The sequence below is a fragment of the Brachyistius frenatus genome, unplaced genomic scaffold, assembly GCF_029030835.1.
Source record: "Brachyistius frenatus isolate BFR_SWC_R1_liver_20210118 unplaced genomic scaffold, ASM2903083v1 Contig_84, whole genome shotgun sequence".
Taxonomy (NCBI): Eukaryota; Metazoa; Chordata; class Actinopteri; family Embiotocidae; genus Brachyistius; species Brachyistius frenatus.
Window position 1 is genome coordinate 287,501 of NW_027210683.1, and position 24,506 is coordinate 312,006.

Genomic DNA, 24,506 nt, shown 5'->3' on the forward strand with positions numbered 1-24,506 from the left:
AACTCTTCTGCAGTGGAAAGTTTGTGTCGCCTCAGGCTCCGTGTTGACGGGAGTTTATAACCATCACAGAGGACACGGAGCGGGACGACGAGTCCCAGCACGTCTGGGACGAAGACGAGGAGGAGGAGGGTGGAGGGGAGGGTGAAGGGGGGACGAAGAGCTGTTAGAGAAACTCAGTTCAGATTTTAGTGGTGGTGTTGTGTGTGTGTGTGTGTGTGTGTGTGTGTGTGTGTGTGTGTGTGTGTGTGTGTGTGTGTGTGTGTGTGTGTGTGTGTGTGTGTGTGTGTGTGTGTGTGTGTGTGTGTGTGTGTGTGTGTGTGTGTGTGTGTGTGTGTGTGTGTGTGTTGGTATCATGTGTGATCTGATCCTATCAGTTATATGTTTCCTCACATTTACTGGAGGTAGATGGAAAAGTACTGACACACGCATTTGTTTTTCTATTCTTGTGAGGATGTCGACATCAAACGTGACCAGGACACAACATACGTGACCAGGGCACAACATACGTGACCAGGACACAACATACGTGACCAGGACACATCATACGTGACCAGGACACATCATACGTGACCAGGACACAACATACGTGACCAGGACACATCATACGTGACCAGGACACATCATACGTGACCAGGGCACAACATACGTGACCAGGACACAACATACGTGACCAGGACACAACATACGTGACCAGGACACATCATACGTGACCAGGACACATCATACGTGACCAGGACACAACATACGTGACCAGGACACATCATACGTGACCAGGACACATCATACGTGACCAGGGCACAACATACGTGACCAGGGCACAACATACGTGACCAGGACACATCATACGTGACCAGGACACATCATACGTGACCAGGACACAACATACGTGACCAGGACACATCATACGTGACCAGGACACAACATACGTGACCAGGACACAACATACGTGACCAGGATCATACGTGACCAGGACACAACATACGTGACCAGGACACAACATACGTGACCAGGATCATACGTGACCAGGACACAACATACGTGACCAGGACACATCATACGTGACCAGGATCATACGTGACCAGGACACAACATACGTGACCAGGACACATCATACGTGACCAGGGCACAACATACGTGACCAGGGCACAACATACGTGACCAGGACACATCATACGTGACCAGGACACATCATACGTGACCAGGACACAACATACGTGACCAGGACACATCATACGTGACCAGGACACAACATACGTGACCAGGACACAACATACGTGACCAGGATCATACGTGACAAGGACACAACATACGTGACCAGGACACAACATACGTGACCAGGATCATACGTGACCAGGACACATCATACGTGACCAGGACACATCATACGTGACCAGGACACAACATACGTGACCAGGACACATCATACGTGACCAGGACACAACATACGTGACCAGGATCATACGTGACCAGGACACAACATACGTGACCAGGACACAACATACGTGACCAGGATCATACGTGACCAGGACACAACATACGTGACCAGGACACAACATACGTGACCAGGACACAACATACGTGACCAGGACACATCATACGTTCCAACAGTTCTTCAAACTTCAAAATTCATCCACATGATAAAAAGACAAGTGTACACACACACACGCGTTTTAAAGTTTAAATTGAAGGAAACTTTTAACTCGAACACGAATGAGTTCAGAAATTATTTTTGTCTTGAACTTCTTCTGTCTGATTGATCAGATTGATATAAATAGGATCAAACAGCCTGTTTGACTCAGATTAATGTGCTGTGTGTTTAAAATCTGAGTTTGTGATGTTCTGCTGCCCCCGTGTGGCTGCAGCATCAAACATCAACATCTGGCTCAACATGTTTCCAGATGTTTTTTAATGAACTGAATCTGACTGATTTGATGAACTTTGTGTCTGAAAGTCTTTCTGAAAGAGCAAATGAACACGTATATCACGTGAATAAAGATATGAACACGTAGGAAGCAGCAGGTATTTAACAGACACACATTTTGTAAATGTCTGAACACTGGAGTTTGTAATTCACAACCTGAACCGTCAGACTCGACCTGATCATGTCGGGGGCGGGGCTCTTCCACAGCTGTGGGTCTGATGTGTCAGTAATTACAGACAAGGTTGACTAAAAAGAAACCTTGAATCCAGATGAGGCTTTGGTGAAACCAGCATCAGGTAAACAACCAGTCTGCAGGAAATCTCTTCTACTTCCTGTGCAGGTACATCAGGAACAGGAAGTAGGAGAAGTTGGCACCTGAATTGAACGAGACTGAAGCAGTTTTCTCCCTTTTCAAGACAGAAAAGACTTCAGAAACATAGAATCTGTTTACATTTTGTTTAATAAAAAAGAAGAAAAAGAAGTTAGAATGAACACATGACAGCGTTTATACAGAGAGCTCAAACAGAAACTGATCAGCGGCTCCTGATCAATAAATCATTCGTTGAAAAACAAACTGCATATTTTTCTCAAACATTATTTACAAGTTATAAATTCATGGAAGTTCTAAAGAGAAACTTTTCTTCTCCAGTATTTTGTTGTGAGGCGTAAAAACAAAAAACTCTTTCATCAAACTCCTCTTTTTGTCTGAGTGTGATTAGCCTAGCTTAGCATAAACACTGGAAGCAGGTGGAAAATGTTAGCGCTGGAGCTACAGATAAGAATCAAGAGGAGTGCCCAGGACATGGAGGGCAGAGCTGTTCCCTGATTGGTCGTCTCACAGGGGTTTGGGCAGGTTGGACACCTCCTCCGCGCACTCATCGTAGGCGTCCTGGTACTCCTGATGAGGTTTGATCAGGATGACGCAGGTCGGCCGCTTGGAGCCGGCAGACGAACCGAGATCCTGAAACATTTCACAATAAAAGTATTAAATCAAACAGAGAAAAACACACATTTCAAAATAAAACACCAACAACGAACATCCAGAAATATGCAGCGAAAAAGAACCCTGGTGTTTTTAACTGGACCTCAGACTCACCACTTTAGAGGGGATGTAGGCGTACGGCAGGCTCCGGTCCTCACACATGATGGGCAGGTGGCAGTAGACGTCGATGGGCAGCGTGTCACCGGCCAAAACCACGATACTGCGGAGACGACCGGAGAACACCCAGAAATAATCAACACCCGGACGTGAATCAAAGCTGCCAACAATTAATTCAAAATGAACAAATAAAATCAAAGCCTGCAAATGATGAAACGCACACCGGAGGTCAGCAACGCAATCTGAAATGAAATGAAAGCTTCGGAGGAATAACTACTATGTGCTGGTGAAGTGACGCGTTGCCCTTTAAAGACTGGTGAAACTCACCCTTTCTCTCCTTTGTTGATGAACTTCTGGACTTCTTTCACTCCTCGCCGGATGTTCTTCACTTTGGCAGCTGGAATCAGAAAACACCAGACTGCATTTAAAAATCGATCATTTTTAGATCAGGCGCAAAGCTGTGAGGGCTCCGACCTGCCGAGTCAGCAGCAAACCGTCCCTCAGAAATTCTATTCTTAAAATGCAGATTATGAGACATGTTATATGCCGAATTAATCAGAAGGGTGCTGTGATTTGTTCAGTGTCGAGCTTGACTTCCAACAATGATTGTAACATCTGCCGCCAAACGAAAAAGCGTTAAATTGTTGAATTTTCCGTGAGTTCAGCGGCCTCTTCATAAAAACACCAGAAACCGACAGATGAAATTAGCAAACGAAACTCGCGTTTATTTAAAGCGCAAACACGGACTGATAAAAACACCAGTTCATGTTTAACTGTGCTGCCTGCACGCGGCGGAGACCTGAACAGTGTAATGCTTCCAGACAACACCAGGAGGCGCTGCTTCTCCTCAGAAAACATCAAACTACTCCTAAACTGTGGACATGTTAATGATTAGTTTAATGCCGAATTAATCAGAAGAATCAAACGACTCGTGCCACGTGTCATTTAATATCCTTCCCTGGTTGTAACGTCTGCAGCCAAACAAGAGTCCGTTAAAAACATCCATTTTCGAACTGACTTCGGTGTCTTCATTAAAACACCAGAAGGTTCCCGTGCAGGGCCCGTTAGCAGCGTTTTACCCTTCTTGACGCATTTGTAGAGCTTCTTGCTGAGTTTCCTGGAGGCCAGCGGCTGAGCGATCGGGTTCAGGTTGGCGATCAGCTCCTGGTACGACTTCTCGTTCCCGCCGGGGGTCACCGGCTCCTCTCCCTCCGCCGAACCCTTCTCCTTCTTCGTCTTCGTCATTCCTGATGAAGCGGTGATCTGTGATCGATGATCGATGATCGATAACAACACCGCGGACCTCCTTCCAGCCGGCCACAACCACCACGCTCCACGTGTTCGAGTTTCTTTATCTGCGGCTGTCAGGGAGCATGTCAGGACAACAGCGCCCCCAGCGGCCCGGAGGGAAACAGCGACCTGACCCTTCAAAATAAAGGGCACAGCCTGTTTTTATTCACTTTTTACTGTTTTAGCATCATGTCCTGTCGAAAGCATATTTTTAATTCTTTATATACATATACATACATATATATAAACACAGAGGTTCCTTTTTTTGTGTATGTAAACCACAGCAAGTTAATATTTAATAAAGTAAGTACCTACCTACCTTCAGAAGATATTTAAAAAAGTAATACAATTCAATAAACTTACATGCTTTCTAATGATATGTTTTTTTTGAAGAAGTCTGTCAGTCAGAACGGTGATTTTATGAAGATATTTTAATGAATCAAAGATAAATTTAATATTCATTGGAAAATAAACTGCCGTGCGATGTAAACAACAAAAACACAAAAAGAAGAAACAAAATGAAATGAAAATAAAAACAAACATGTCTGATAAATATAACGGAATATAAACACATTAATGATGTAAAGTGTAGAAAAACATTTAATACATATGTAAACACTTAAATGTTATTCAGTAAACAAATAAAAGGAACACTATTGATTATTGTTGTTTACTTCTGCGAAACTCCACAAATTTGGTCTGAATCGGGACGGGTGGAGTCGGTGATGGCGATGTAGTGATGATGTCATCAGTAGCCGATGATGTCACTGAGCACAGTGGGGATCTTTCTCTTCTTCATCTCTCTGGACATTTGACACCAGACGCAGGACAGACAGAAGGTGGAGCACAAGCAGTCGACGCACAAACTGCCCTGAACAACACAAACAAACACAACAATTAACAAAACAACATAAAAACATACTTCAGGCTTCTGGTCCACAGGATGGAAATACTGAGCAGATTTTTGTCCTTACTCTGATGCCGTAGCGATGACGTACGGAGACCCTCGTGGACATGGTGATGGGACGGATGCAGCCGAACACGTCCAGCAGGGGGAGACAGAGACAATGACCAAAATCTTTAGTGGTCTTACAGGCGAAGCAGGGACAACACCAGAACGCAAAGCAGCCTGTAAACAACACAACAACAACAACAACAACAACGACATTAACAAACAATACACAACATGATCATTTTTTTCAAATTTGAAATATGTTTGGAAAATTGACAAATATTTGAATGGAGTTTGGTGTGGATTCATATTAGCTGCTCAGAAAATGCATTTCTAAAAAATTGATTATCAGTATTGAGCTGCATGCAGACCGATGTGTTAAATTAGCAGATATTTGAATGGAGTTTGGTGTTGATTCCTACGTTCATCCCTGTGCTGCTGTGAATGTGTCTGTAAAGGATCAATAGTTTGTTGTGAGGGGAACATATGATGTGCGTGCTACTGTACATTGTTTTCCGTCATCGCAGCAGTCGCAGATCCCAGACGACCAATCAGCATCATCATCGGAGGAAACGACCAGCGCCTGAGGCTGCGTGGACACCGGCCAGCTCATCCTCCACCTGACCACACAGAAACAGCTCCACTCAGTCCAGTCCAAAGGTTCAATTTGCAGATATTTGAATGCAGTTTGGTGTTGATTCTTACCAGCAGCTCAAGAAAATACTTTAAAATGTTATCGCAAACGTTTGTTTACATTTAGCTGATATTAAATTAGTCGAGATTTGAATAGAGTTTGGTGCAGATACTTAAAATACATTTAAACAAATATATTAATCCTGTCCTACTGTATATACACACTAATATAGAATGATTAAATATTTGAAGAGTTTGGTGCAGACTTCAATTAGGTGTTCAGAACATTCCTCGATATTGTCCTATATGTAAACTGATATTAAATTAGCAGATACTTGAATGGAGTTTGGTGTAGATTCTCAGTCGCTGCTGAGAAAACACATTAACACCAGAACCTATCAGGTCAGTGTCGTCACGTCAACCATCAAAATATCAAAACAAACAGATAAATAAAAACATGAACGCTGTAATATAATCACATCTCGTATTTGTTTCTGTAAAAACTGAGGAGAAGCAGATTAGAAGAGATAAACAGGTGATAATCTTACCTGAGTGTCGGACTGATCCGGCCGCTCTGATTGGACGTCTTCTCTCAGAGGTACGAAGGTTTCGGATGAACTCGATAAACGAGTTTGACTGTTTTCTTTTTTCCATGTTGTCACAGAGTCAGCTGACAGTTATTGTTACATTTCAACAGCAGTCTTTTATTTTGATAGTCTCAGCAGACAGGACAAACTTCATTGATTATAAGTATTAATTAATACAAATTATTATGTAGCATTTAATGAATTCAAGGACCATATTCTCCAGTCTCAACACAAAATGATGAAAAGTTGTTAGTGTCCTTAAATGTTTCAGCAATCCCCGTGATGTAAGCACTTCCTGTCTGGAGTCCCTTCTTGTCGACGCCTCCAGGAACAGAAACTCAGGAGCTTTAGTTCCAACAGGAACCTTTTATCAGAGCAACAGCTGTTGACTTCCAGTGACGACTTCTCAGCTCGCCTTCAATAAAGCGTCCAGCAGGTGGAGCGTTAGCTGAACAGAAGCCCCGCCCACTGGTCCACAGACAGTTGGATAAGGTTGTTCAAACCGTGACCGGGCTGCCGGATTTAAAGCTGCGTTTCAGTTCATCATCAACACGCTGAACGTTTTATTCTTTTCTCACCGACAGGAAGTAGCATTCAGACAGTTTATGTTTTTCAAAATAGGAGACAGAAACTGTTTCCTGTGTTGCGCTGGGAACGTGACCGCGGCACCGCTGGTTTACACCATTTGAATCGTGAAGTTTTGAGCTTTCAAACGATGTTAACTTCTGTAATTTGATTCTGAACTGGACCAAGCCTTTCAAAATAAAGCGTCAGGAGTCAGAAGATATTTATAAACTGATCTGATTGGATGTTTCTCAGCAATGCTTTCTGGGATTTGCAGTCGGGTTCGTAGACGTTTGTTCGTCCAGTTTAATCTGTCACCTTTCAAATTTGTTGTGTTTCCACCTCTGGGCTCCGCAGGCCGGTGGGCGGAGCCTCAGAGCTCAGGGGCAGGACTCGTACACGCCTCCGTTACCGCCTTCGTCTATCTGATAGATGTTCTCTGCAACAGAAACTCGACGGTGGAGCTGCAGGGAGGACGAAGTGGAGCTGAACTGGACCAAAGCGCCGACCTGCAGCCATGCTCTGAAACACAAAAATCTACATTTTCAACACATAATTTCCTCTTTAAGACTCTTGGAAATGAAAAATGTCGTTTTCTTATGAGAAAATAAAAGCTGATCTACAAGGATTTATTTGGTATTTAAAAGAACTGTATAATCTTCATAAAAACATTCAATAACAGAGTATTGTACCATAAATCAGTTAAAATGCTACAAACACTTCGTTTCAGATCATTTCAGTCGTTTTACAAACAAAAATACGAAAAGAAAAACAATAAAGTAAAATATTCTCAGAAATGAGACGAGGTTTTAGTTTTCTTGGTCACATGTTGTTATAAATTTAAAGTTTGGGGTTGTTTTTTTGTTTTGGATTTCTTTGTCACAAATTTGATCGGAAAATTCATCATTCGGTAAAATAATCACGTGACTTGAATCAGATCCTTCCAGGAGGTTTTTTGTGATTGGTTTGATAACATTTTTGGGAATTTGCAGCTTTTCTGAAAACTTCTGTGGTAATTTGTGAAGTTTTGAGTGAGTTTTTTTTTGCAATAATATCGCAGAAATGATCAAAAGTTAGCAACATTTGCTGTCAAAATAAGAGTTTTAAATACTTTTTAAATGCGTGTTGTTTGATTTGAAAATCAAACCCGTGTCGGAGCCGTTTAGCCAGATGCCCCCTTTAAAGGTCACTTCCTGTTTGATTCATCGGAGCTCAGCTGCGATCATGCGGTTCAACGCTCCCGTCCGTCTCACCATCCTCCGCCTCGGTGGAGGTGTTGAGCAACACAATCAAGGTCTTGACGTGAAACTCAGAGGTTTCCTCTCCACGCTCTCATCACGGCTTCAGTTTCTGGTGACAGAAACACCAAAGGAAACTGAAGCTTTGACATGTCGCCCTTTAAAGACTTTGAGGTTTTTAGTGAGAAAGGTTCAGGCTGAAATAACCAATAAATACAATATGAGCTATTGTTTTATACTTTAAACCCTCGAGAGTTTTAATGGACCACCATCAGTAAACTACTCTGGCATGTTTTCTTAAAAATAAATATTACATATATATCAGTCAGAAAGTGTCAATTATTATTATTTTTTTTTTAAATCAGTTTTGAAATGTCCAACGGTCATTGAACTAATCGTGTGCACCGAACGCCTCCAGAGTTTAAAACTGATTTATGTCCTCGTGTCACTTCAAAGTTTCTCAGCTGAGAACGTCCCGATCGCTCAGGTGAGTCCCGATTGTTTCTGATCTCCACTTCAACAAGCTGAGAGTTCAAATCTGAGACTCCTCAAAAACACATGAACCAGGAGACACATGAGGACACTCACGGTTTGTTGAGGTGTCTTCTCGCTGCAGAGACAAAAACAAAGAAAAATTAAAAATGATCTGGAGATAAATGTCCTTTTTATTTTGAACTCACCGATGATGACGAGACCGCCCGCGATGATCAGAACCACCGACCCGAACAGAACACACAGCAGAACCACGGCAACGGTGCTGTCCTCCTGCTGACATCACACACACACACACACACACACACACACACACACACACACACACACACACACACACACACACACACACACACACACACACACACACACACACACACACACACACACACACACACACACACACACACACACACACACACACACACAGAGAACTAATAATAAATAAAGGAGGGAGACTTTTTTTCAAACCTTTTTTGTTATAATAAGAGTATATAGGTTGTTGATCTACCAGTGACCTTTGACCTCCAACATCTCACTTCATCCTCGAGGAGATTTTTGTTCCAAACCTGATGAATTTCGTTGAAGGTGTTCCTGAGATATTGAGCTCACAGGAACGGGGGGGCGGATTGGATAGATGTCAAGTCAAGAGTGACCTTTGACCCCTAACTCTTAATCATCTCATCGTTGGGACTGAGTGAACATTTGTGTCAAGTTTGAAGAAATTCCCTCGAGGTGTCTCTGAGATTTTTACCGGAACGGGACGGACAATCTGAAAAGGTCCTCGTCCATAGTAACAAAAAAGAATATATATATATATATTCAACTTAAAAGTGTGGTTTCACATCAAACAGGAAACGCTGGCGTCTCAGACCTCAATGCTGCCCACGGCGTCGAAGGAGGAAGTCAGGCGGCTTTCTGTGGATGTCATGTGACCTACGGGATGAGGAAACGAAAGCAGCCGTTTTTAGGACCACTGTGTCAGCAGCATGACTTCAGAAACTCTGAAACACCAAAATGTTCCTGATCTTAAATCTTACTGCGACAATAAATCTGACGTATGAGTTTTTAAAGATTCGCAACTTACTGACTCTGAAACGTATTTTTCTTGTCAACATGTAATGTTCGATTTTGCTAAAGTTTTATTATTTTTAGATCACAAATCAAAATTCTCCAAACACAAAGCTGTGATTTTAGACTGCTTTGTGCTCTGAAACATTGCTTTTTTTTAATCTGTTTTCTTAAAATGTTTTCCAGTGATTCATCATTCATATTCTCATAAGAAGTGATTAGAAATGACACTTCAAAAAAAAAAAAATCTAAATTTTTTCCTCGAGTGTACATTTTTTGTCAGTTTTACCACAAAAAGATGAAACAAAACTTTGTGAATTGTATCAAAATTTTTGAAAAAATCTGCTGCACAATCAAATAATTAGTATTTTTTAAAAAAATCAAAAATGAAAATCAGAAAAGACGTTGGTTTTCTTTGCTTGATTAAATATTAATATATCTATTTAAAATATTTATTTATAGCAAACTATGTAGTTTTTTTTTATATTTTCAGCTGAGACCAAGTGAAGCTCAATAATGGCTCAATTTAAAATATAAAATATAAAATCTGCAGTACCGTTATCGACCACAACATGAGTTCATGGGCTCGTGGCGCTATTTTGTTTTTGCAAATTACAGAAATTAAATAAACGCAAATGTACAATCGTCCTGTTTTATTATTTTCGCCTTTAACACCGTCAGCAAAGTTCAACCTGATAAAAGAAAACTAGAAGAAGATAAAATGAGGATGTTTAAGTTGCACTATAATCTCACTCACTCACTGTATCTAAGGAGGCTTTATCATTAAATATATGACTTTAATTTATTACTCATTCAACTCTGTTTGGTCATATATTAGCCATGTTTTATGTAAAAAAAAAACCACTAAAGTATTCTCCCCGTCGGGGAATTGAACCCCGGTCTCCCGCGTGACAGGCGGGGATACTGACCACTATACTAACGAGGAGAGATGCCAGAAACACGTGACACCACCGAAGGGTTCATCATTCATCAACCATGTCTCCAACATGTTCATCAATCACACTTCGTTTTTAAACTGCTTCCTTCGTTCCTGACCGATGGCAGTAAACCATCACTGTTGCATCACCTGCAGTCTGCCCGGCTGTTGTCGGCTCGGTCAGCTCGGTCGGCGTCTCTGTGTCTGACGCTGGTGATCCAGTCGTATGTGGAGCTGAAACACAACAATAACTTTTAACATCATTAAAACATAATTTTAAGTGCAGTACCACGGAGGGCCACCAGGGGCTGGCTCCCAAAAAACTCCAGTAGACCCCAATAGACTTTAGGCCTCAAACACAGCTAAGTTTGGGGGGTGAGGGGGTGTCCTTGTTTAGTTGACAGATCTAGGGTCTAGGGTGCAATCAGGTTTCCGGAATAGGTGGGCGGGGCATAGGGCCCTTGCTCCTCCCCCAGCTCGTCCAAATATGGTAACTTCAGGCTAAACAAAAACATGTTAGACTGGAGGCTTCAGAACGACAGCTCTATTGGAGCCAGAGGTTTTTCTGAACCAGCCCCTAGTGGCCCTCAGTGGTATCGCATTTAAAATTACTTCCACATTGGCTTCACTTTTCAGAAACTACAAACATTTCTAGAAACAGACTTTTCTATTACAAGATGGTGCAAATATTGAAATATATTGAAATATAATAATATCTCTTTGAAAATGAAAACATTGAAGAAATCTGTCTGAAGATGTTGATACGAACAGGAGGAGCTGGTTACGACTCGTTTACGTCATCGTTCCTCAATGAGTTTCGCGATCGTTTCTGACCTCCGTCAATGGTCAGGTCGAAGTGATGTTTGTCGTCGTTGAACCACCCGGGTATCTCCACCCGGCATCCGTATCGTCCGGCGTCTCCCTCGGTGGCGTTCAGGATGGTCAGAGACACATCGCCTTCGTCCAGTCGTCCCTGCAGCTGAAACCTTCCCGAGCCTCCGTCCGTCACCTTAAACCCGTCGGAGGAGATGAGCGGCGGCGAGCCGCAGCCACTGTTTGGTATATTACCTCGACTCCAACAAGCTAGAAGCTCTTTGTGGTACTTTATGTCGTATTGACAGGGCAGAGTGACGTTCTGACCTGCTCCAACATGAACGCTCATCTTGTCACATTCAGAGGCTGTAAAGACAGAAAAAACAGGGAAAGTTCTCACTTTGTTTTCCACCTTCCAGCAGCAAGATTCAAACTCTGTTTTACAAAATTTGGCAAAAATGTGGACATCTGTTGATTCTTTGTTCAATAAACAAAAGTAAAAAGAAAGCATTTCTATTGTTTTTGTTGACTGACTTCATTATATTTTTGCAATAGAAAAGGCTGCAGTACCGTTATCGACCACATGGGCTCGTGGCGCTATTTTGTTTTTGCAAATTACAGAAAGTAAATAAACACAAATGTACAATTGTCCTGTTTTATTATTTTCGCCTTTAATACCGTCAGCGAAGTTCAACCTGATAAAAGAAAATCAGAAGAAGATAAAATGAAGACATTTTACGTAATCAAAACTAAAGGTATCCTCCCCGTCGGGGAATTGAACCCCGGTCTCCCGCGTGACAGGCGGGGATACTGACCACTATACTAACGAGGAGTGGTGCTAAAAGGGGAGGAGCTTAGGACCCACATGGCCGGCACCACGGCCATCCTGATTGCCTGCTGATGAACATACCTGAGCATTCAATCCAAACACCGAGCAACCATTTAGGAATACCCCGCAAACAATTAACAGGACATACACGTTTTTAACATTACAACGAGCAACAGTACAAGCATCCTGCAGCATGTTTTCACTAAAGGCTGCAGTACCGTTATCGACCACATGGGCTCGTGGCGCTATTTTGTTTTTGCAAATTACAGAAATTAAATAAACGCAAATGTACAATCGTCCTGTTTTATTATTTTCGCCTTTAACACCGTCAGCAAAGTTCAACCTGATAAAAGAAAACCAGAAGAAGATAAAATGAGGATGTTTAAGTTGCACTATAATCTCACTCACTCACTGTATCTAAGGAGGCTTTATCATTAAATATATGACTTTAATTTATTATTTACTCATTCAACTCTGTTTGGTCATATATTAGCCATGTTTTATGTAAAAAAGACTAAAAGTTAACCTCCCCGTCGGGGAATTGAACCCCGGTCTCCCGCGTGACAGGCGGGGATACTGACCACTATACTAACGAGGAATGACTTCCAGCTGGCGACTAAGTCCGCGTCAAAACCACAAACTAAACCTGGTGACGGTGACTCGAAGCTGTCCAACTTCACCAACCCCGATGTAAACAGACTCAACAAATCTTATAGGAAAGATGCAGCCATTCAAGACATTTACTGAGCTCAGTATCAAATAGTATTTTAAATCATATCCTTGAAATTATAATTATTATAATCACACCGCTTCAAACAGGCAAATTCTTAAAAAAGTAAAACTCTTGAAAAGGCAGTTTCAGTGCGAACAACCTTCTTTCTTTAAGAGAACATCCGAGATGAGTTTTTATCTTCTTAGAATCAGTGACAGCTGAACTTTACACGCAAAACAGAAAAGAGACTAAAGGAAAACCAGACGAGGACAGAATCAAATGAGTCAAATGAATAAAATGAGTCAAATGAATCAAATGAGTCAAATGAATCAAATGAGTCAAATGAATAAAATGAGTAAAATGAATAAAATGAATCAAATGAGTCAAATGAGTCAAATGAATAAAATGAGTAAAATGAGTCAAATGAATAAAATGAGTCAAATGAATAAAATGAGTAAAATGAGTCAAATGAATAAAATGAGTAAAATGAATAAAATGAATCAAATGAGTCAAATGAGTCAAATGAATAAAATGAGTAAAATGAATAAAATGAATCAAATGAGTCAAATGAATCAAATGAGTCAAATGAATAAAATGAGTAAAATGAATAAAATGAATCAAATGAGTCAAATGAGTCAAATGAATAAAATGAGTAAAATGAATAAAATGAATCAAATGAGTCAAATGAATAAAATGAGTCAAATGAGTCAAATGAGTAAAATGAATAAAATGAATCAAATGAGTAAAATGAGTAAAATGAATAAAATGAGTAAAATGAATAAAATGAATAAAATGAGTAAAATGAATAAAATGAATAAAATGAGTAAAATGAGTAAAATGAGTAAAATGAATAAAATGAGTAAAATGAATAAAATGAATAAAATGAATAAAATGAATAAAATGAGTAAAATGAGTAAAATGAATAAAATGAATAAAATGAGTAAAATGAATAAAATGAGTAAAATGAATAAAATGAATAAAATGAATAAAATGAGTAAAATGAATAAAATGAATAAAATGAGTAAAATGAATAAAATGAATAAAATGAGTAAAATGAATAAATATGGTTTGCTTTCAGTACCTGTGAGGAGCGCGAGCAGCAGCACGAGCTTCATGATGAACACTGAAGAACCGTTTTCACAGCAGCTCGTTTGACCTCAGCAGCAGCTGCAGCAGCTGAGTCACCACATCTGCACAGCATGCAGGAAATAAAAACCACACTGGGGTCCGAGATGTGACACACCAAGTGATGAAAAAAGAAACTTAACTTTTAAAGATAGATAGTGACTTTGTTAATACCACAAAGGGACATTTTTTTTCGCGACAGCAGCATTAGACACGTCAAACGTGTCAAACAGTCTGCATGTAAATCCAAAGAGAGCTCAGTAGTAGAGCAGCATGAAACGTCTTCGCTGTTTGTTTCTGTTCAGCTGAAAACGCTCCAAACATTAAAAAAAAGATTATAGAAATAATAATAAATTGGACCTCCCCGTCGGGGAATTGAACCCCGGTCTCCCGCGTGACAGGCGGGGATACTGACCACTATACTAACGAGGAGTGCCTTAACATAACGTGTCTGCAGTACACCTTTTATCCACAACAAAGACCCGTATGTGCCTGTGGCGCTGTTTCATTGTTCGTGAAGAGGAAACACACAGAACAGAGATATTCGGTGGTCTGTGCTGCCACCTGCTGGTCAGATAGCAGAACCGCAGTCAAGCGTGACCACATCGCAGACAGACGGGAGGAGAAATAACAGATTCAGGACACATTCGACCACTTTTGTCATCAATACATACTCGTCTGTCTAAAAGCTCCAAATACAAATATTTACAGCTTAGTGATTTTTTTATGAATCATCTCCACATTGAACTCGTGCTGCCGACCCTATGCTGCAGGTATTCACTTATTAAACACGTTATAAGAAGTTTAATTGTATTATTTATAGACTAGTGAACATACTTGTTTTCGCCTACTGAACACATAAAATGCGAATCACACAAAATAAGAAGTAACGGTTTAAAAATCGTAATATTCACAACAGCATTTGCCGCAGACATTTTAGAGATGAGTAGTTTAACTACCTGTAATTTAGGACTCACGTGAGAAACAGAAATAAGCCTCAAAAAAGACCAGCAGTGACCGCAAAGTCTACAGTTCTGGTTTAAAAAGTTTCAAAAACAAAACCAGCAGACTGCAAGCAGGTAAAAATACACAAACTACAAATATAAGAGTTTACAGGTGGAGGCTCGTGATGTCCACGTGGTCGTTAAGGCTCATAAAAGTTCGGCTAACACCGACCGAAGCTAATCGGCAGCTGAAGAAATAAAAAGTGCGTCATGTCGGTCAGACATGAAACCGTGAAACAGACATGAAACCGTGAAACGGACGTGAAACCGTGAAACGGACGTGAAACAGACATGAAACCGTGAAACAGACATGAAACCGTGAAACGGACGTGAAACCGTGAAACGGACGTGAAACAGACATGAAACCGTGAAACAGACATGAAACAGACATGAAACCGTGAAACGGACGTGAAACAGACATGAAACCGTGAAACGGACATGAAACAGACATGAAACCGTGAAACGGACGTGAAACAGACATGAAACCGTGAAACGGACATGAAACAGACATGAAACCGTGAAACGGACGTGAAACAGACATGAAACCGTGAAACGGACGTGAAACAGACGTGAAACCGTGAAACGGACGTGAAACAGACGTGAAACCGTGAAACAGACGTGAAACAGACATGAAACCGTGAAACAGACATGAAACAGACATGAAACCGTGAAACAGACATGAAACAGACGTGAAACCGTGAAACAGACATGAAACAGACATGAAACCGTGAAACAGACATGAAACAGACATGAAACCGTGAAACAGACATGAAACAGACATGAAACCGTGAAACAGACATGAAACAGACATGAAACCGTGAAACAGACATGAAACAGACATGAAACCGTGAAACGGACATGAAACAGACATGAAACCGTGAAACGGACGTGAAACCGTGAAACGGACATGAAACAGACATGAAACCGTGAAATGGACATGAAACCGTGAAACGGACGTGAAACAGACATGAAACCGTGAAACGGACATGAAACCGTGAAACGGACGTGAAACCGTGAAACAGACATGAAACAGACATGAAACCGTGAAACGGACATGAAACAGACATGAAACCGTGAAACAGACATGAAACCGTGAAACGGACGTGAAACAGACGTGAAACCGTGAAACGGACGTGAAACAGACGTGAAACCGTGAAACGGACGTGAAACAGACGTGAAACCGTGAAACGGACGTGAAACAGACATGAAACCGTGAAACAGACGTGAAACAGACGTGAAACCGTGAAACAGACATGAAACCGTGAAACGGACGTGAAACCGTGAAACAGACGTGAAACAGACGTGAAACCGTGAAACGGACGTGAAACAGACATGAAACCGTGAAACGGACGTGAAACCGTGAAACAGACGTGAAACGGACGTGAAACCGTGAAACAGACGCGAAACAGACATGAAACCGTGAAACAGACGTGAAACAGACATGAAACCGTGAAACAGACGTGAAACAGACGTGAAACAGACGTGAAACCGTGAAACAGACATGAAACCGTGAAACGGACGTGAAACCGTGAAACAGACGTGAAACAGACGTGAAACAGACGTGAAACAGACGTGAAACAGACGTGAAACCGTGAAACAGACATGAAACCGTGAAACGGACGTGAAACCGTGAAACAGACGTGAAACAGACGTGAAACAGACGTGAAACAGACGTGAAACAGACGTGAAACCGTGAAACAGACATGAAACCGTGAAACAGACATGAAACCGACGTGAAACAGACGTGAAACCGTGAAACAGACGTGAAACAGACGTGAAACCGTGAAACAGACGGACGATAACAGCGGAGTTATTACGACGTTTTTATCTTCTCTGCGTGTAAACTCGACTTCTCTGGACCGGATCACGTGACCGCCGTTTACCGGTGGCGCCACTCGTTTAGTATTTGAATTAAAAATTCAACCTAGTTGTTTTTGAACTGAACCTTATCATTATTAAAAATGTAAATCTGTTATATTTATATTTTGTAAATAAAAGCTCACAAGAACACAATAGTTTAATGATAAAAACAGCAGCGTAATTTCGTGATGTTATTATTTAAGAGTATTTTTAACAAGTTCAGGATAAAAATGTGAATATACAGTTTTTAATGGAGGTTATTATTTTTCTTTTAGCAATTTAAGCTTGGTATATTATTTTTAATAGTAGTAAAGATCAAAATATTGTTTTATTTGTATGTATTAGATGCACAAACAATTATATTTCAAGAGAAACACAATGGGACTTAATAAATACATTTAATCCAAATATTCAATTGAATTCAATTCAATTTATATAGCGCCAAATCACAACACAGGTTATTTCATGGCACTTAACACATTAAAGTCTTTACAGAAGAACTTTACAACATTATACAGAGAAACCAACAATTCAACAATTCAACAATTCCCTTTAACAGGAAGAAACCTCTGACAGAACCAGGATCAGAGGTGGGCGGAGCATCTGTTAACAGAACCGGGATCAGAGGTGGGCGGAGCATCTGTTAAGAGAACCGGGATCAGAGGTGGGCGGAGCATCTGTTAACAGAACTAGGGTCAGAGGTGGGTGGAGCATCTGTTAAGAGAACCGGGATCAGAGGTGGGCGGAGCATCTGTTAACAGAACCGGGATCAGAGGTGGGCGGAGCATCTGTTAAGAGAACCTGGATCAGAGGTGGGCGGAGCATCTGTTAACAGAACCGGGATCAGAGGTGGGCGGAGCATCTGTTAAGAGAACCTGGATCAGAGGTGGGCGGAGCATCTGTTAACAGAACCAGGCTCAGAGGTGGAGAACATCTGCCTCGACCGGTTGGGGTGAGAGGAGAGCAGAGAGAGAAAAGGACAGCATAGAGATAGAAGAGAAGAACTGTTGGTGGAGACGACAAGTACAGAGCAGAGACATGCAGCTCCATGACGGGACATCTGGAAAAGAAAGAACAGAAACTACACGAGCGAAGGAACTGAATGGAGACAACAGATAACAAGAAGAAACTATGGGAGAGAAGAAGATGGTGAGGTATGAGTCAGTTAAAGAGTAGGAGGAAAGAAAAGAAGCTCAACATGTAACGAGGTCCTCCAGCAGCCTCGGCCTATAACAGCATAACTAAGGGTTGGTTCAGGTCTACCTGAGCCAGCCCTAACTATAGGCTTTATCAAGAAGGAACGTTTTGAGTCTAATCTTAAAGCTAGAGAGGGTTTCTGCCCCTCCAACACAAACTGGGAGCTGGTTCCACAGGGGAGGAGCCTGAAAACTGAAGCTCCGCCTCCCATTCTACTTCTGGAAACTCTGGGAACCACAAGTAGACCAGCGTACTGAGAGAGAAGTGCTCTGCTAGGATTATATGGTTCTATAAGACCTCTAAGATATGATGGAGCCTGGTCATGTAGAGCTTTGTAAGTCATCAAGAGAATTTTAAATTCTATTCTTGATTTCACAGGAAGCCAATGAAGAGAAGCTAAAACTGGAGAAATATGATCTCTCTTGCTAAATCCCGTCAGTACTCTTGCTGCAGCATTTTGGATCAGCTGCAGGTTTTTAATGAGTAATTTTGACATCCTAACAACAAGGAATTACAATAATCTAGTCTAGAAGTAACAAACACATGAATGAGTTTTTCTGCGTCACGCTGAGGAAGGATTTTCCTGATTTTATTAATATTACGTAGATGAAAGAAGGCAGTTCTGGAGATTTGCTTTATATGGTGTGTAAAGGACAAATCCTCATCAAAGATGACTCCAAGGTTCCTCACAGTTTTGCTGGAGGCCAAGACAACGTCATCTAGAGTAACTAAGTGATGACAGAAAGAGTTTCTGAGGTGTTTAGGACCAAATACAAGAACTTCTGTTTTGTCTGAATTTAGAAACAGGAAGTTTTTGGTCATTCAGGCCTTTATGTCTTTTAGACAGGCTTCAAGTTTTACTCACTGATTAGTTTCATCTGGTTTTATAGAAAGATATAGCTGAGTGTCATCTGCATAACAATGGAAGTTGATGCAGTGCTTCCTGATGACATCTCCTAATGGAAGCATGTACAAAGTAAAAAGTATTGGGCCTAACACTGAGCCTTGTGGAACTCCGTAACTAACTCTTGTTTGTCTGGAAGACTCATTGTTGACATGGACAAACTGGAATCTATCTGATAAGTAGGTTTTGAACCAGTCTAATTATGATATGATGCCACCTATGACAAAATATGAGTTATATTAACATGAATGCAGATTTAAATGTCATCAGGCTCTTGTAAGGTCACGGATTATGTGAGTAAACATGTTACTGATGCAGAAGATCTTCTGTTCGTTAAACTCAGCAGACTTCATGTGCAAAACATTCAATTTATAAAAACACTCACAGGTCAAAGTTTTACTTCAAGAATCTCTTTAACAAAACAAAACCCAAAACTCTCTCAAAACTTAAAAAAATAACAACAATATAAAGATTACATCATCACTCAAGATAACAACAGAGCAGAAAACTAAAGTGATGGAAAAAACGTGGTTCTTCTTCACACGGAGCTGCTCTCCTCCTCTGATTGGTCCGTCCTCCTGTCAGTCTCTGACTTCTGTTTAGACCTCCAAACTCCTGAAAGCACAGATGTACAATAATAATCAGATCAGTGTGTGTGTGTGTGTGTGTGTGTGTGTGTGTGTGTGTGTGTGTGTGTGTGTGTGTGTACTGACGGGAAGCAGTGATCAGCAGCAGAGCGGGGATGAAGACGATGAAGGACATCCTCACTGTATTTCCCACAAACATCTGCAGAGTGTTTACTTCCTGCTGCTGGACGGATGACTGTCGACAAACAAACAAACACAAATCAGTAAACAAACAAAATGAATACACTAAGCTGACAAACAACCCCCCCCCCCCAAAAAAAAAAAGGTGCAAAAAATACTGACGAAAAAGAAAAAAAAAACGAATGAATGAAAAGACAAAAACAGAAAAAAAGATCAAATAGACAGAAACTTTAAAAAAATAAACAAATTGAAAACAAACAAAAACAAACAATCAAATAAAACAACAATAATAAAGTAAACGCAACCAACAAAACAATGAGCTAACAAACAACAACAAAATAACAGACAAACAAATGAACAAATAATTAAAGGAAAAACAAATGAATTAACAAACAAAAGAAAAAAGATCAAACAGACTAAGAACAGATAGAAAAAACAAACAATAAAACAACACAAACAAACACAACAAAATGTGTAAACGTAACGTGCGATAAACAGGAAGTAGTTTTGGTACCTGAACACGTGCCACCATCGGCTGTGTGGGGTTTTCTCCTGTGACATCACTTCCTCTCTCCTCGGTGATCTCTCCTGACAAACACAGAAAAGAAGCTCAAAACAAAACTGTTCAGATTTGTTTACTTTCATTGTTTCTTCTTCAACCAGAGTCTTCACATCTTAAACAGTCAGACTGTCAGCGCTGTACGTACTTGATGTCGCAGTAGGCGGTGCGTTCAGGTTCCCCTCGTTCTTGTCGTCTGAGATCTGTGATGTTTCTGCAGAGCGAGCTGCAGGACGACGGACAGCAGACGATGAATTATAAACCGATTTAAAACCGCTGTGACGTCAGAGTTCGTAAATGAAAAGCCTGAGAACGTACGTGTGATGATGATGAGGTGGACGCTGGACGTCTGGTCGTTGAAGAGTCCGGGCAGCTGAACTCTGCAGTGGTAGAAACCAGCGTCCGACAGCTGCGAGTGGGAGATGGACAGAGACGAGGACGAGGACACGGAGAACCTGCAGAGGACACAGGACGGACGGTTTCAGACTGACGGACGAAGACAAATCACGTTTTAACGGCGATGTTTAAAAAATATATATATATATGTTTTAGTGACTCTGACAAGAAGTCTTCCCAGCAGAACAGTTAGTCATTGAGAATATTGTGATCAGTGTCATTAAAGGTTTATTCCAATTTTAACAGGTGAGAGCTCACAGGTCGTTTCTGCTGCCCCCAGGTGGCCAAAGAAGGAACATGTTTAATATTTTTTCCTAAAAAAACAAACCCTCGGAACGAAGGTAAATTCTTGCGTGAGTGCAGATGTCTGCGGGGTAAAACGGACCCTGAACGCCTCACACCTGAACCCCCGGCGTACCTGCGTGACCTCCTGTAGGTGATGCTCTCTCCGGCGCCGTTGATGACGGTGTTGTGGCAGGTGAACAGCGACGGCTGGCCCCTCCCCCAGCACACCTCCACTCCTCTCTGCTTCACCACCTCCGAGCGACACGGCAGCGTCACCCGCTGCCCGGCCACGCCCACCACCGTCTCCGTGGTGATCGCTAACACACGGACCGGCACTGACACACAAACACAGAATTATGAACTGAAAAAGGATTAAAAAAAAGTTAAAATTTGAATCTTTCACGATGCAAATTATCGGTCATTAATGTCTTGTTTTTGGAATATCAATCTTCAGGATCTAAATCTGCAGAGAAAATACAACTGTTGGATAAATAAAAAGCAAAAGCAGCTAAATGTGGATTCAGGTTTGGGATGAAAGACTTCGAGCTCGTTATATTTAACCTCTGATTAATCTAAATGTTGTTCCAGATAATTATCTGGATTAAAAACAGTCCTGATGACTTTAATCTCTGTGACGGACTCACCTGAGAGGAGGCAGACGGAGGTGAAGGTCTGAAGCAGCAGCAGCATGTTGTTGTGTTTCCTGCAGACAGACGGACGGACGACGAGTCAGACGGTCGAGTCACAGCTTCGACTTCCTGTTTCCACTCTTGATATTTATAGTCGGACTGCTGTCAGCAAACAGGCCTGAAGTCACCGATCCCACTTTAAAAACCAGCTCCAGCAAAGAACTCCAGCACACTGAACAGGACGACCGTCCGGATGCTAACGCGGTTTAATACGCGTGAACGTCTTAGACGCAGAAAATGTACGAAGCCTTTATACGAAAATATCAGCTGGAAATAAAAAGGACAAAAACATCAGTTAGTTCAGGTTTAAGTTGCTGAAGGGAACTAAAGCAGGAAAAGATCAGTTTGGTTTAAAATACGTACGTGACTTCTGGAAGTTATTACGTGTGAAAGAAAAGTTGCTTCGTATGTTAAGTTAAATGCGTCACTAAAGTTTAATCAATTACTTAAAATTAGTCCACGTTGTTTTTTCGCGGACTCCGACATCCGCCTACTGGTGAAACTTCGGAACTACTGAGCTAACTGCTAACATTAACATTTGGCATTAGCCAAAAAAACAAACAAACATGTTGAGCAGCTAGCTTTGTTTAAGCTAGCTGCTCAACACACCTCCTCTTACCATTTTTTTACCAGCTGTTTGTCTCCAGAGGCGATGATGTCATCAAATCATTGATTAGAAACCCACGAAACGTACGAAAGTACCCGCAAGTTTTAGAGTTTCAGTGTTTTAGTTTGAGGTTTTAGAGTTTCAGTTTGAGTGTTGCAGCGAACCTCGAGCAGGTTTTGAACCTGCGTCGTCTCCAGCGATGTCTCTCGCTGCTCATCACAGCGTTGTCTCCAGCGTTGTCTCCAGCGTTGTCTCTCGCTGCTCATCACAGCGTTGTCTCCAGCGTTGTCTCCAGCGTTGTCTCTCGCTGCTCATCACAGCGTTGTCTCCAGCGTTGTCTCCAGCGTTGTCTCTCGCTGCTCATCACAGCGTTGTCTCCAGCGTTGTCTCCAGCGTTGTCTCTCGCTGCTCATCACAGCGTTGTCTCCAGCGTTGTCTCTCGCTGCTCATCACAGCGTTGTCTCCAGCGTTGTCTCCAGCGTTGTCTCTCGCTGCTCATCACAGCGTTGTCTCCAGCGTTGTCTCTCGCTGCTCATCACAGCTTTCGTTGCCACCAGACCAACTTCAGCGCTGAAGAACATCCAGCAGAGATGGAAGGAGGAAACTGGAGGTTTTTATTTTGAACGTTCAAATACACGTCAGTTTGTTTTAAAATGTTTATAAAGAAAAATTATTTGTGACTCGTATGTTTTCTGAAACATGAAATTTAAAGTTCTCTTGTAAAAATAAAAAAATATTTTCAGAGTCTCGATTAGAAGTCTCCTGAATGACACTCCTGTGTCTGATCCCTCCCTCCACCCTGACCTCCTCGCTGCATCTCTCTGATTGGTCACTTTACTTCTTGGTTCCTCATAAACGTAGACGTCCCTCAGGGGACTCCTGTTAAACAACCTTTTTTTCCTCCTTTTGCATTAAAATAACTATACAGTTGATATTTGTGACTGTTGACGAACCAGGAAGTAAAGCGACCTATCAGAGACATGCAGAGAGGAGGTCAGGGTGGATGGAGGGATTTCACAGGACTGGCTGTCTGCTGTGTCTGTGCAGACACACACACTCGTGTTCAAACCAAAAACAACTAAACCGAAGAACCTCAAACCTAAAACAACTAAACCGAAGAACCTCAAACCTAAAACAACTAAACCGAAGAACCTCAAACCAAAAAACAACTAAACCGAAGAACCTCAAACCAAAAACAACTAAACCGAAGAACCTCAAACCAAAAACAACTAAACCGAAGAACCTCAAACCAAAAACAACTAAACCGAAGAACCTCAAACCTAAAACAACTAAACCGAAGAACCTCAAACCTAAAACAACTAAACCGAAGAACCTCAAACCTAAAACAACTAAACCGAAGAACCTCAAACCAAAAACAACTAAACCGAAGAACCTCAAACCTAAAACAACTAAACCGAAGAACCTCAAACCTAAAACAACTAAACCGAAGAACCTCAAACCAAAAACAACTAAACCGAAGAACCTCAAACCAAAAACAACTAAACCGAAGAACCTCAAACCAAAAACAACTAAACCGAAGAACCTCAAACCTAAAACAACTAAACCGAAGAACCTCAAACCAAAAACAACTAAACCGAAGAACCTCAAACCTAAAACAACTAAACCGAAGAACCTCAAACCTAAAACAACTAAACCGAAGAACCTCAAACCTAAAACAACTAAACCGAAGAACCTCAAACCAAAAACAACTAAACCGAAGAACCTCAAACCTAAAACAACTAAACCGAAGAACCTCAAACCTAAAACAACTAAACCGAAGAACCTCAAACCAAAAACAACTAAACCGAAGAACCTCAAACCAAAAACAACTAAACCGAAGAACCTCAAACCAAAAACAACTAAACCGAAGAACCTCAAACCTAAAACAACTAAACCGAAGAACCTCAAACCAAAAACAACTAAACCGAAGAACCTCAAACCTAAAACATCTCAAACTTCAGTGCGTTGAGCAGCT

At 41.4% G+C, this 24,506-nt stretch overlaps 5 protein-coding genes and 4 non-coding genes across 10 annotated transcripts; 1 reads left to right on the top strand and 8 right to left on the bottom strand.

The window, feature by feature from the left end:
* Nucleotides 1-2,729: 2,729 nt before the first annotated feature.
* nhp2 (NHP2 ribonucleoprotein homolog (yeast)) lies at nucleotides 2,730-4,382 on the bottom strand. Its single transcript, XM_069709712.1, has 4 exons — nucleotides 4,100-4,382; nucleotides 3,348-3,417; nucleotides 3,018-3,123; nucleotides 2,730-2,882 (listed from the first exon to the last, which is right to left on the bottom strand). Exons 1-4 carry the CDS (start codon nucleotides 4,263-4,265, stop codon nucleotides 2,757-2,759), a joined length of 468 nt encoding a protein of 155 aa, XP_069565813.1. The 5' UTR covers nucleotides 4,266-4,382; the 3' UTR covers nucleotides 2,730-2,756.
* Nucleotides 4,383-4,727: 345 nt separating this feature from the next.
* Nucleotides 4,728-6,517, bottom strand: LOC138627412 (cornifelin homolog B-like). Its single transcript, XM_069709709.1, has 4 exons — nucleotides 6,444-6,517; nucleotides 5,770-5,882; nucleotides 5,285-5,439; nucleotides 4,728-5,181 (listed from the first exon to the last, which is right to left on the bottom strand). The coding sequence occupies exons 2-4, from the start codon at nucleotides 5,873-5,875 to the stop codon at nucleotides 5,059-5,061; spliced, it is 384 nt and encodes a 127-aa protein (XP_069565810.1). The 5' UTR covers nucleotides 5,876-5,882; nucleotides 6,444-6,517; the 3' UTR covers nucleotides 4,728-5,058.
* Nucleotides 6,518-6,572: 55 nt separating this feature from the next.
* LOC138627411 (T-cell immunoglobulin and mucin domain-containing protein 4-like) lies at nucleotides 6,573-14,332 on the bottom strand. 2 transcript variants are annotated; one of them, XM_069709707.1, is made up of 7 exons: nucleotides 14,220-14,332; nucleotides 11,619-11,963; nucleotides 10,935-11,018; nucleotides 9,651-9,712; nucleotides 8,965-9,049; nucleotides 8,873-8,894; nucleotides 6,573-7,568 (listed from the first exon to the last, which is right to left on the bottom strand). In XM_069709707.1, exons 1-7 carry the CDS (start codon nucleotides 14,251-14,253, stop codon nucleotides 7,427-7,429), a joined length of 774 nt encoding a protein of 257 aa, XP_069565808.1. In that variant the 5' UTR covers nucleotides 14,254-14,332; the 3' UTR covers nucleotides 6,573-7,426. The 2 variants fall into 2 exon arrangements, with proteins under 2 accessions (XP_069565808.1, XP_069565809.1); XM_069709708.1 differs by lacking the exon at nucleotides 8,873-8,894.
* Nucleotides 10,722-10,793, bottom strand: trnad-guc (transfer RNA aspartic acid (anticodon GUC)). Its single transcript has one exon. It is a non-coding gene; the product is annotated as a tRNA-Asp (tRNA).
* Nucleotides 12,358-12,429, bottom strand: trnad-guc (transfer RNA aspartic acid (anticodon GUC)). Its single transcript has one exon. It is a non-coding gene; the product is annotated as a tRNA-Asp (tRNA).
* On the bottom strand, nucleotides 12,953-13,024 carry trnad-guc (transfer RNA aspartic acid (anticodon GUC)). The gene has a single exon. It is a non-coding gene; the product is annotated as a tRNA-Asp (tRNA).
* A 291-nt stretch (nucleotides 14,333-14,623) lies between the features above and the next one.
* On the bottom strand, nucleotides 14,624-14,695 carry trnad-guc (transfer RNA aspartic acid (anticodon GUC)). Its single transcript has one exon. It is a non-coding gene; the product is annotated as a tRNA-Asp (tRNA).
* A 4,822-nt stretch (nucleotides 14,696-19,517) lies between these two features.
* Nucleotides 19,518-23,067, bottom strand: LOC138627365 (hepatitis A virus cellular receptor 1 homolog). Its single transcript, XM_069709637.1, has 8 exons — nucleotides 22,696-23,067; nucleotides 21,880-21,938; nucleotides 21,369-21,570; nucleotides 20,873-21,009; nucleotides 20,703-20,780; nucleotides 20,510-20,583; nucleotides 19,942-20,050; nucleotides 19,518-19,843 (listed from the first exon to the last, which is right to left on the bottom strand). The coding sequence occupies exons 1-8, from the start codon at nucleotides 22,746-22,748 to the stop codon at nucleotides 19,767-19,769; spliced, it is 789 nt and encodes a 262-aa protein (XP_069565738.1). The 5' UTR covers nucleotides 22,749-23,067; the 3' UTR covers nucleotides 19,518-19,766.
* A 444-nt stretch (nucleotides 23,068-23,511) lies between these two features.
* LOC138627382 (adhesive plaque matrix protein) lies at nucleotides 23,512-24,500 on the top strand. The gene is made up of 2 exons (XM_069709660.1): nucleotides 23,512-23,568; nucleotides 23,712-24,500. The coding sequence occupies exons 1-2, from the start codon at nucleotides 23,512-23,514 to the stop codon at nucleotides 24,498-24,500; spliced, it is 846 nt and encodes a 281-aa protein (XP_069565761.1).
* The last annotated feature ends 6 nt before the right edge of the window (nucleotides 24,501-24,506 follow it).

What these genes read in the sequence shown, in the direction of transcription:
- nhp2 (XM_069709712.1), bottom strand. Translation starts at nt 4,265, where the DNA reads ATGACGAAGACGAAGAAGGAGAAGGGTTCGGCGGAGGGAGAGGAGCCG. An exon ending in CTACAAATGCGTCAAGAAGG is followed by an intron (nt 3,418 to 4,099) that starts GTAAAACGCTGC and finishes TTCTGATTCCAG; the next exon opens with CTGCCAAAGTGAAGAACATC. An exon ending in CCTACATCCCCTCTAAAGTG is followed by an intron (nt 2,883 to 3,017) that starts GTGAGTCTGAGG and finishes GAAATGTTTCAG; the next exon opens with GATCTCGGTTCGTCTGCCGG.
- LOC138627365 (XM_069709637.1), bottom strand. Translation starts at nt 22,748, where the DNA reads ATGAGCAGCGAGAGACATCGCTGGAGACGACGCAGGTTCAAAACCTGC. An exon ending in ACCGCCTACTGCGACATCAA is followed by an intron (nt 20,584 to 20,702) that starts GTACGTACAGCG and finishes TGTGTTTGTCAG; the next exon opens with GAGAGATCACCGAGGAGAGA. An exon ending in CGATGGTGGCACGTGTTCAG is followed by an intron (nt 20,051 to 20,509) that starts GTACCAAAACTA and finishes GTTTGTCGACAG; the next exon opens with TCATCCGTCCAGCAGCAGGA.
- LOC138627382 (XM_069709660.1), top strand. Translation starts at nt 23,512, where the DNA reads ATGCAGAGAGGAGGTCAGGGTGGATGGAGGGATTTCACAGGACTGGCT. An exon ending in CAGGACTGGCTGTCTGCTGT is followed by an intron (nt 23,569 to 23,711) that starts GTCTGTGCAGAC and finishes ACTAAACCGAAG; the next exon opens with AACCTCAAACCAAAAACAAC.
- LOC138627412 (XM_069709709.1), bottom strand. Translation starts at nt 5,875, where the DNA reads ATGAGCTGGCCGGTGTCCACGCAGCCTCAGGCGCTGGTCGTTTCCTCC. An exon ending in CTGCGATGACGGAAAACAAT is followed by an intron (nt 5,440 to 5,769) that starts GTACAGTAGCAC and finishes TGTTGTTTACAG; the next exon opens with GCTGCTTTGCGTTCTGGTGT. An exon ending in GTCATCGCTACGGCATCAGA is followed by an intron (nt 5,182 to 5,284) that starts GTAAGGACAAAA and finishes TGTGTTGTTCAG; the next exon opens with GGCAGTTTGTGCGTCGACTG.
- LOC138627411 (XM_069709707.1), bottom strand. Translation starts at nt 14,253, where the DNA reads ATGAAGCTCGTGCTGCTGCTCGCGCTCCTCACAG. An exon ending in CGACCTGACCATTGACGGAG is followed by an intron (nt 11,019 to 11,618) that starts GTCAGAAACGAT and finishes GTTGTGTTTCAG; the next exon opens with CTCCACATACGACTGGATCA. An exon ending in ACGCCGTGGGCAGCATTGAG is followed by an intron (nt 9,050 to 9,650) that starts GTCTGAGACGCC and finishes TGATGTCAGCAG; the next exon opens with GAGGACAGCACCGTTGCCGT.